Source organism: Oryza brachyantha, chromosome 5 (genome assembly GCF_000231095.2).
Source record: "Oryza brachyantha chromosome 5, ObraRS2, whole genome shotgun sequence".
Classification (NCBI taxonomy): Eukaryota; Viridiplantae; Streptophyta; class Magnoliopsida; order Poales; family Poaceae; genus Oryza; species Oryza brachyantha.
In genome coordinates, this window is record NC_023167.2 from 2,632,161 (window position 1) to 2,642,923 (window position 10,763).

The 10,763-nt window shown below is 42.9% G+C and overlaps 3 protein-coding genes across 4 annotated transcripts; 2 read left to right on the forward strand and 1 right to left on the reverse strand.

The window, feature by feature from the left end:
* Positions 1 to 18: 18 nt before the first annotated feature.
* LOC102720800 (protein MAEA homolog) lies at positions 19 to 3,431 on the forward strand. The gene is made up of 7 exons (XM_040523837.1): positions 19 to 438; positions 654 to 848; positions 1,599 to 1,721; positions 2,179 to 2,364; positions 2,602 to 2,735; positions 2,836 to 3,022; positions 3,133 to 3,431. The coding sequence occupies exons 1-7, from the start codon at positions 136 to 138 to the stop codon at positions 3,232 to 3,234; spliced, it is 1,230 nt and encodes a 409-aa protein (XP_040379771.1). The 5' UTR covers positions 19 to 135; the 3' UTR covers positions 3,235 to 3,431.
* Positions 3,432 to 4,078: 647 nt separating this feature from the next.
* Positions 4,079 to 4,841, forward strand: LOC102702095 (ubiquitin-40S ribosomal protein S27a). The gene has a single exon (XM_006654016.2). The coding sequence runs from the start codon at positions 4,157 to 4,159 to the stop codon at positions 4,622 to 4,624; it is 468 nt and encodes a 155-aa protein (XP_006654079.1). The 5' UTR covers positions 4,079 to 4,156; the 3' UTR covers positions 4,625 to 4,841.
* A 1,283-nt stretch (positions 4,842 to 6,124) lies between these two features.
* On the reverse strand, positions 6,125 to 9,027 carry LOC121054517 (probable GTP diphosphokinase CRSH1, chloroplastic). Of its 2 annotated transcripts, XR_005811900.1 has the most exons (3): positions 8,863 to 9,027; positions 6,745 to 7,717; positions 6,125 to 6,376 (listed from the first exon to the last, which is right to left on the reverse strand). XR_005811900.1 is itself a non-coding variant. In XM_040524492.1 (2 exons), the coding sequence occupies exons 1-2, from the start codon at positions 9,013 to 9,015 to the stop codon at positions 7,442 to 7,444; spliced, it is 429 nt and encodes a 142-aa protein (XP_040380426.1). In that variant the 5' UTR covers positions 9,016 to 9,027; the 3' UTR covers positions 6,718 to 7,441. The 2 variants fall into 2 exon arrangements, 1 of the variants encoding a protein (XP_040380426.1); XM_040524492.1 differs by lacking the exon at positions 6,125 to 6,376 and having other exon boundaries at positions 6,718 to 7,717.
* Positions 9,028 to 10,763: the final 1,736 nt, after the last annotated feature.

The following is a 10,763-nucleotide window of genomic DNA, read 5'->3' on the forward strand; positions in this document are numbered from 1 at the left end:
TAAAGCAACATCACAAAACCTCCTCAACGCTCTTCTCTTGTCCAACTATCCACAACTCCATCCCATTCTCTCTCTAGAGACCAAGAAAAGAGGAAAAAGAAAAGAAAAAAAAGGAAAAGAAAAGAAAGGGAAGCGATGGAGATGGCCATCGACACGCCATCGCCGTCGGCGTCCGTCTCGGCGGCGGGGGCGCCGTCGGCCGCGGCGGGCAGGCAGTCGCGCGCGGCGGAGTCGGTGCGGCTGGAGCACCAGCTGGTGCGGGTGCCCCTCGAGGCCCTCAAGTCCACCGTGCGCACCAACCACCGCCTCGCCGAGAAGGAGATCGCCGCCGTCCTCTCCTCCGCCGCCGTCCCCGCAGGAGGAGGAGGGGACAGCGGAGACGCCGCCGTCGACCACCTCACGTCCCTCGTCTCCCGCCTCCACGGCCTCAAGCGCAAGGTAACTGACTACTGCTCCCCCCCTTCCCCATTTCCCCCCTCACATCGCGCAGTCAGTCTCTCGCTGAATCCACACTTGCCTTCGAAGAGATCCTGACCCCGTCGATCGATTGGTTCTCTGTTCCATCTGGATCCTACTGGCTGGTGGAGAAACCCCCATCGCCTGTGGATGTTTCGTTGCTGATGGATTGATTCATCGTGATGACGCCTTTGCAGATGGAGGAGGGGGCGCGGGCGGAGGAGCTGCAGGTGCAGAGGTGCCGGGCGCGGCTCAACCGGCTGGCGTCGGCGTGCACCGGCGACGACGAGGAGTGGGAGGAATTGCGGCTGAAGCGGATCCTGGTTGATTACATGCTGCGGATGTCCTACTATGACACCGCCTCGAAGCTCGCCGAGACTTCCGGCATTCAGGTATAGGAATGGTGCGCAGGAAGAGCATCGCAGGGGGAAATTATCTAAGTTCTGTGTGTTAGTATAATTTGGTCAGTTACCTCGCCCTCACCTTAATGGCAAATGAAAACAATTATTAAACAGCAAGCAGCGCTTTACTCATTGGCCATAACGATTGTTTGCTGCTGAAATGATTCATCAAATTTGTTGAAGTTACATGTGTAACTTTGAGAAGACGACATATCAGTTAAAATCTGAATGGCCTTTCAGAGGGCATGAACCAAATGGTCAGATTGCCAGTGACTTACTTTCTATGTATAATCCCATAAAAAACTAGGGCCTGATGTTTCCCTCATCGTTAATTTGACCAGTACCTTGTCTTTCCACCTGATTCAATTTTAACTCTTATTTGTTCTCCTACATGTTATGCTTCACATTCCTCCCGCCGAAGAAAATATTTGTTTTATACTTTTATTGCAGTTAGCATCAGTATTGTATTAGACAACTGCACATGATTACTTTCCAGTAGCCAAAAATGTTGTGTTGTGCCTTTTTTGTGATGCAGTGCTAAACTGTAGCATCATTTCTTTAAAAAAATTAATGAAATTTAAAGTTTGCTTTCTTCCAGTATATTAGTGGGTTCAGCAACAATGGTAATGAAAGTAGTCATCTATCAATTTATGCAGGAACCGGGACTGATTAGTACCTACTGCTTTTATCTGCATTCATAACATTGGAACATAGCCTAACTAGTCAGCTATTGTTATGCAGGACCTTGTTGACATTGATGTTTTCTTAGATGCAAAAAGAGTAATTGATTCTCTTCAGAACAAGGAAATTGCTCCTGCTTTAGCTTGGTGTGCAGAAAACAGGTCTCGGTTAAAGAAATCGAAGGTTTGTTTTGCTTTGGTATTTTGTACCACTGTCACTGCCTCATTCCTTTGCTTCTATCAGCATAGTAGTATGATGAAATGGTTATTGTGTGCATACAATGATATACTGATGAGTGTGGCGCCTGCACTGTTACCTGATTACTGATAGGTCTGACTTCTGATAGCACATGAATCATGATGGTTTGCTGCTTCAAATTATTCATGTTTATAACTTATTTTTTTTCTGTCTTCTTTATTAAAATTTGGTGATGATTTGCTCTACCACCTTTGCTAGAAAGCATCCGTAGTGTATAGAAATGGGAAATCATTATAGGGAGAGCATATTTCTGCTATCATTTTCAAAGAAACAAAGTAAACCCAAATGGTTTTGATTGCTGAATGGCATATACTACCTTCTTATATCAGCAAATGTAGGCTCTAGTACATTACAATTTAAAGTACCTTTGCTGTTTCTGCAGAGTAAGCTCGAGTTTTTTCTGAGGCTTCAAGAGTTTGTGGAACTTGTCAAGGCCAAGAACTTCATGCATGCTATAGCATATGCTCGAAAATACCTTGCTCCCTGGGGGGCTACACACATGAAAGAATTGCAGCGTGTTACAGCTACATTGGTATTTAGAAGCAGTACGAACTGTGCTCCTTACAAGGTCAGCAGCATGTCTATGTTCTCATGACCTTTTTAGTGTTACTGCATGCCTGCATTACAAATCTGACCACAGACCAAAGTTTGATTTTCATGCTCAATAATGGATTTCGAAATATATTATCTATATGTTCATTCATGGAGTCAACGCCACGTTTTGAGATCAGCTCCTAGTGGAGTGGAGCTATAGCACAAATGGTCTTGATACATGATATGTTTCTACCATATGTTTTACTTGTAGGTCCTGTTTGAGCAAAATCAGTGGGACTGCCTTGTCGACCAGTTTAAGCAAGAATTCTGCAAATTGTATGGCATGACATTGGAGCCGTTACTGAACATCTATATGCAAGCAGGGCTCACAGCTCTGAAGACTCCGTATCCTTCGCCTGATCATTATTTTTCTCTTCAGTTTTACTATCTAATATAAACCGCTTGCATCGTAATTACATTCTCTTTTTACCTTGACTGTCATAAGATTCTGCTTGGATGGTAACTGCCCCAAAGAAGATCCCTTATCCCTGCCTGGCTTCCGGAAGCTAGCAGAACCGCTTCCATTCTCCAAGCAACACCATTCAAAACTTGTTTGCTACATCACCAAGGAGCTCATGGACACCGAGAATCCACCGCTTGTTTTCCCGAATGGCTATGTTTATAGCACCAAGGTAGAAAACTACAAGCTGAATCAGATGTGCAAATTCAAACTTGGGAACCATCTTAGCACCTCACTGATAATCTGTTGCTTGCTGTTCATTCATTCTTTGCTCTACCTCAGGCTCTTGATGAGATGGCCAAGAAGAATGGAGGCAAGGTTACATGCCCTAGGACAGGAGATGTCTGCAACTTCGCGGATCTCGTCAAGGCCTACATCTCATGATCACACAATTCGTGTAGATCTCATCTGGGAAGACACTGATTTGCGTGGGTGATTTGCACTCTGAATGCTTGTACATAGACTGATCAGCAATTCAGCACATTCTCCATTCTGTTAAAGTTAAATCTGAGCTATGATGCAAAATGCAAGAACTATTGAAATTTGAAACTATTTAATTTGAAACTATTTCATTACTGGTTTCTGATTATACTCGACTTTCCGTGTCATTGCATTCCATTTTCATCCTTTTTATCCTTGCCTGGTTAAATGACTGGATGAAATCTTGCCCGAAACTAAAATGATTCATGTGAAAATACTGAAATCGACATTTTCGGTTTCAAAAACATTTACCCATTTTTATTAAAATTGAATCGGCACGTAGCACAACGATATAAATACGCATTAAGTAAAATGAAGATTCTCGGGTATGGACCACTCAATAACCTTTATCAAAATATGAATCTATATATTAGGGGTGTTCATTTGTTTGGATTGTTTTGGTTTTTGCACTCTCGTTTGCTGAACTGGTAAATAATGTGTTTTTAATTTTTCTATATAAAAAATTATCATATAACCTTTTCAATTTATAATAATTAATTCCATTATTTATATGATTAAATTAAATAGCTGTAAAAATTAAGATTATCTTTCGTTTACAAAGCGGAAAAGAAAAGAAAAACCCACGCCCTCTCCCAACTCCTGGGCCGCAAGACAAGAAACGAATCAGGCCCGGCCCAACAAATTCATATGAAACTCCATCCGTCCGATCCGAAAACCCCTAGATCGAACAGCCCACGCCGCTCCACCTCCTCTATAAAGGCGATCTTCCCACGCGGCGCCCAAAACCCTAGCCACCCGCCGCCCAAGCCGCTCCCCCCGCCGTCGCCGCCGCCGCGGAGGCGACCCATTCCCCGCCGCGGCCAAGATGCAGATCTTCGTGAAGACCCTGACGGGGAAGACCATCACGCTGGAGGTGGAGTCCTCGGACACCATCGACAACGTGAAGGCCAAGATCCAGGACAAGGAGGGCATCCCGCCGGACCAGCAGCGCCTCATCTTCGCCGGCAAGCAGCTCGAGGACGGCCGCACCCTCGCCGACTACAACATCCAGAAGGAGTCGACCCTCCACCTGGTGCTCCGCCTCCGCGGCGGCGCCAAGAAGCGCAAGAAGAAGACCTACACCAAGCCCAAGAAGCAAAAGCACAAGCACAAGAAGGTCAAGCTCGCCGTGCTCCAGTTCTACAAGGTCGACGACGCCACCGGCAAGGTCACCCGCCTCCGCAAGGAGTGCCCCAACAACGACTGCGGCGCCGGCACCTTCATGGCCAACCACTTCGACCGCCACTACTGCGGCAAGTGCGGCCTCACCTACGTCTACAACCAGAAGGCCTAGGGTTTCGGTTTCCATGCCTTGCCTTATCAACCATCTCGTTCTTGAGCTCCAACCTGTTTGGTTACATCTTAATTCAGATACTGCGTTTTTTAGTCTGTCTTGTCTTTACAATTGCAAAACTTGGGAGTAGTAGCCTCTTGGAATATCTGTCACTGAATTGGTCTGAAATGATGCGATGCTAGAGTTTAATTTTGCTTTCACTTGCTGTTTGGATGAATTTTATTTTCCTGGATGCAGTTCAGTGGAAGCATATGTGATAAATTTATGTGTTTGTCAGGGTGCTGGTTGGTGTTTAGGATTAGTGAAAATTTACCAACCGAGGTAAAGATTCTGTTTGTTGTTTAGGATTAGGGCAATTTTACCAACCTAGGTACCAAAATCTACACTACATTAATAACGCAGGCATGTTTATTTTCTCAAGGATGATAAACTTGCTCTTGGGATCTTACTTCAGTAAGATGTTGGTGTTTAGGATTATCATTCAGTTCGATGTGAAGTAGTTGGTCTGATTGTATACACTATGCATTGAAGTTTTAAGTGTAGTGAAGATTATTGGCGATCGAAGCGGTTGTGACGAGATAATCTGCCTCAAATTGAAGCGGTTGTGATCCTTGAGAATTGTTGGGGCCGCTGTTTACGTTTTGCTTTGCAGCTTGTGGGGTTTTACTTTAGGGTTGATTGGTGTGTATTGGCTGACATGTCCAAACTAACTGACTACGTGGCATGGGGTGATGGATGTTTTTCATCCATTGTTTTGAAGGGTTAATTTGATTACTGGCAAAATGCTACCAATGTAATCTTTTCTTTTCTTTCGATCTTGGTATGTAACGGCGGTGACCTTCTCATCTTTCTATGAACGGATCTTTGTGTGATCATAGGCCTTAAAGCCCAATTAAGAGAGACAGAGACCCAGCAGATCCTCGAACGGGGACCCCACCGCCCCCTTAAGGCATGTACAACAGTTTAGACAGCTAGGATATGTAGACAACAAAGCAGATGGATTGTATAGCGGTTTAGACAACTGTTGTCTGTTTGTAGGTTGTTTGTTGCAGACATGCAGATCATGAATAAATCTTTGTATGACACTGTTGTTTCACAAATTTAAGTGCTTACACTACGTCACAAACCATATGTTCAAACAAATTTCATTCATCTCAGTGAAATTTACATTGTTCAGAAGAGCAGAGTTTTTCTAGTAACAAATGTGCAATTTTAACTATAATCTCCCAAACAGAGATAGCTTCTTCAGCTAAATCACACCATACTGTCCAGTGCTCCAGATTCAACGAGTTGTTCAATTCCTTTAGCATTTCAACAGCTCATCTAATTTGGTTGTTTATATCTTCATTTAGATGATCATCTAAACATCTAAAACAGTTTTATTATTCATATCTTTTTGTATTTCACCAGATCATTTATATATGACATTCTCTATATCTCTTTGGAGAGGATGAAGAGATATCATCCAAATATGAAGGTTCTCTTCTAATATGGATGACATTTAAAAATAGATTATATGATAGCCTTGGAGCTTCTCCATTCTCTATTTTTAGGATAGAGGATATTTTCAAGATATAGGATGAGATAGATGAGCTGTTGAGGACGCTCTTACTCCGTATTTCAGGATATAGGATGAGATAGAGGATACTCTTACTCCGCATCTTGTACAGAAGAATATACCCTTATCATCAAGAACACAATGGTACTTTGACGTACAACAGGTTCATGTTGTAATAATCTCCCAAGAAACACCTATAGAACAATGAAATAATATTGGTGATGTCTGCTACTGATTCATTGATTTGGTTCCTAGATATTGCATTGCCAATATATGCATGACTAGTAATTGAGACTGATAAATGAATCAACAAAAATAAGTTTTTGCAACACTTTTGCAAAGACATTCTGCAAACTTTTGCAGCACTCAGACCATGACTAAACTTCATCAGTACATATGTTAAATACTCCAGAGCTTCATCAGTAGTTCAGTACACAAGTAGACCATGACTAAGCCTAAAGATTCGAAATAAACAAGTTCCAGTTATATAACTTAGTGAGCAATTTTCAAGCACAAGATGGAGAACTTGCCATGTTACTGGATTTGAAGATTGAGTACGCACCCATGGTAGGGACATGGGGCTATGCCTGGCACCGTGGAAGAACCAACTTCCATCGGTCAAGAATGCCGCTGCGCCAGGGCCTGCGCTCTTCTGCATCGGAGCAGCAGATCCCTTCCGTGCTTGCGCCACAGCAACCTTCTGCTCCCGGGCCGCCACCGCCTTCAACAAATCACGCGCCGCCTGCTTCTCCTCTTTTCTGCAATGGATCATCGCAACCGCGTGCCAAATCATGCTAGATGGGGAAATTTGGGGGATTTAGGAGGGAAAGGAAGATACAGGAAGACGAACTTGCGCCGTAGACGAACGAACGAGACGCCGACTTCTTTCTCTGACGCTTGGCTATGGGTCCAGTTCCGGGAACTAAGTCAATCACAAACTCAATGTCCCGATCAGGTGGTATTCATGGCAACTCATCTGCTTGTAAATTAATTCACTGTGTAAAATAACTCGTAAATTCATTGTGTAAACTCATCTGCTTGTAAATTCACTATGTAAAATAACTTGTAAATTCATTGTGTCAGAATTGATGCCGTAGACGAACGAACGAGACGCCGACTGCTTTCTCTTTCTTTAATTAATGATGTACATGTAGGACTGTTCTGCTTACGTGGCAACAAAAAGACAGGCGTTGTACATGCCCTTAGAGATGCCCTTAGAGAGCAGGTACAATAGCAAGCCAGCGAGCTATAAGCATATTTTAAAGAGATCTCGGGTGTCTCATCATATCGAGTTTTACAGCAAGTTCCAAGATAACTGCCCGGATGTCATAGTAAGAAAGGCAAAACTTTCTCAATGCACTTGCACTTTCATCATCAAGTACATCAAGCTTTGAAGGGGCATGCTTAAGCCTTAAACTCTCGTGTAGCAAATGAGCTGTGCTGATCCCGATCTGAGATTTTACATCCCTCATGCTTATTGCTCCTGCATCAAGTGCTTCCCTCAGTATTCCGGCTGAAATAACTTCGGCATCCATCTGCCGTCATGGATAAAAAGAAAAAAAAAACCTGGTTAGATGATATAGTTTAGTAGATAAATAAAGCAATGATGCTTAAATGTTCTATGACACAAAGCAGTGGAAGTATCCTATGAATCATCATAACCATATAAGGAGATGGGGAGGTAGAAAATTCTCATGCACAATAGCCAAATGACAAGAAGGGATAGTTATTTTGGAATAAGTCATGTCCATTAGCAGTGTAAGTGTCTTAGAGCAGGTACAATAGCAGACTATAAGCCAACTATAAATATATTTTAAAGAGATAAAGAGGGGAGAGAAGAAACGTGAGCTACTAATTTGTAGCCAGCTGCACACGAGCTCCAATACAAAATATGTGTATGACATGTGAAATAGTGTATTGATATTTTGTAGGTAACTATTGTATGAATTGTCTATTAGATTGATTATAGATAAATTGGAGCTAGTAGGTGGCTATACTATTGAACTTGCTCTTATGAATCATCGTAACAATATAAGGAAATGGACAGTTAGAAAACTCCCGTGTACAAGAGACAAATGGCAGCAAGGGATAGCTGTTTTGAAACAACTCCTGTCCATTATTAATGTCAGTTTTCTTGTAGTGGAAATTAGCATTTTGTGGTGTCAGTTGAGCTTGTGGTAATGGTAGAAACAAGCACCCACACGGAAATTATGAAGCAAACTGACAGTGATAATTGGTAACATAAAACTGAACCGAGAATGGCAGACCATGTGTGACTGTGAACTGCTGGCAGTTACAGCCGCAATCGGCAACATGAACCGATCTTACTCTCAGATTTTTTATTACAATGGACAGCATTTGACGAATTATCCTTTGCCAGAAAAGAGCATGTATGCAAACACCAATTTCCATGTCACATGTCACAGAGTTTAGTTCAGGCACTTGTGTAAATCATCTGAACGCATGGTGAAATCAATCACAGTAAAGAGAAGAAGAATTGCCACATGGTTGAACATGATATCGAGGTAGCACAAATCATGGAAGCAGTTCGTGTGGATTGCTGAGCTTGATGAGATTAGCGAAGCTACTAAAATAGCAATGCATTTCACCCAATTTGGCAAATGGAGCTAGCTAACCATCGTGTAATGGACGCAATCATCCGACTCGAGCACAGTACCACCTGGAGGTCGGCGAGGGAGGCGGCGACAGCGAGCGCCCTGGCGAGAGCCCGGCCGCCGTTGCCGTCGCGGAGGGCGGGGAGGGCCAGCTTGAGCGCGCGGAAGAGGAGGCGCGACGACGAAGACGTGGCCAGCCCCTCCCCCATCCGCCCCATCAGCTCGCTGAATGCGCCCACCAGCTCCGCCACCAGCCGCCCTCCCCCCTCCGCCGGAGGAGACGACGACGACGTGGACGGAGAAGAGGCTGCCGCGGCCGTGCCGGAGGGGGCAGGGGCGGGGGCAGGGGCAGGGAGGCGGGGATGGTGGTGGTGCCGGCGGCCACCGCGGCGGGGACGGCGGCGGCAGCGGAGGTCGTCGCGGCGGTGGCCATGGGGTGGTGGGGCCCACTCGGCGGGATGAACTGGAGGCGACGTGGCGTGGCGATCGCCTGTGCGCTGGGAGCGGATGCGTGAGGTGGTGCTGGTAGCGAGGTGGCAATTGGCTGGCACGCTGCCACGTAGGAACCCATCCTTGCTGGCCAATTTCAACCACGAGTTGAGCTTTTTTTTTTTCTTTGGAAGGGTACGACTCGGGGCACGAGTTGAGTTGTTTGCTCTTTTTTCTTTTTCTTACGACGGATTTTTCTTTTTCATCAACCAAAAGTACACCTAAAAGTTACACACTTACATCAGGTTTCTCTTTCGTACCATTTTCAATTGTAATTGGTTTTGTTTAGGGTATTTAATTTTTTACCACTACGATGGCACATTTACATATCTATCCTGTCACTGTCATGGGTGGTGGTGTCTATAACACGTAGGCCATTAGCTCATAGTCTACATGCTATAGAGATTACATGTTAAATTTAACGATAATAAATTGTTCAATATCCCAGTATTGTTCACTATGTATTTAAACCACAAACAGTAATAATTTGTATGCGTTTCTATTAGTTTAAAAATCACATTGTTAATTAATTTTGCATCATATTTTCATCATATTGTAGAGCTCAGAGTATTTGTATTCATTTAAAAAGTAGCGCTGGCGTCTATGTTCAGTTAACCTAATGAAATATTTAAAAACATATATAAAATATTGTGGGCTTGTTCGTTGCTGCACGTGACAACAAGTCTAATCGATAGACGTAAAACAAACAAAATCATTACCACATGATTAATTAAGTAATTAGCTTTTACAAACTTAAAAAATAGATTAATATTCTTGTTTAAACAACTTTCATATTTTTTTTAAAAAAATACCCTATTTAACATTTTCAGAAAGTGCGCGAGAAAAAAAAAGAGAAATTTTGTCTCACATGTGACTTGAGAACACAGGCTGTATTTAAGGACTCGTTAACACCAGTGCATAGTAACATACCAAAATAGAATTTTGCTAAGGTTGATTTTGTTGCCAATTTCTTTTGGTACTTGTAAAATCGAATGATGTCGTACTAGATTATTTTTATTTTAAAAACCCTTTAATAGATAATTTAAATACTAAACCTTCTAGATAAATATTTTTACCATCTAAAAGTTTTTGTCCACGTCATTCCTTCTGACGTGGCAAGACAATATAAATTATTAAAATAAGATGATGCGTCAAATATGTAATAAAAATTCAACGGCTTCATTCTATTAAAACATTAACTAGATTCGTAACAACAAACATAAAAGCGATCTTCGTATACATGGGCATTTAACTTTTTGCCACTCTTAAAAATAGATGATAACAGATTTATCACTCGCTGTCTATGACATATGGGTCCAGTGACAAATCTGTTATGACCGAACGCAAGAGTGGCAAAAAAGTTAATTATTCATGGAATACATCCTCTGGGAGAGTCTCCGCTCTCAAATAGTGAAATTCCATCATCGTCAACTACATAGACCGTATTTGGCAATCCTCTAAGTAACCTCAAATTCTC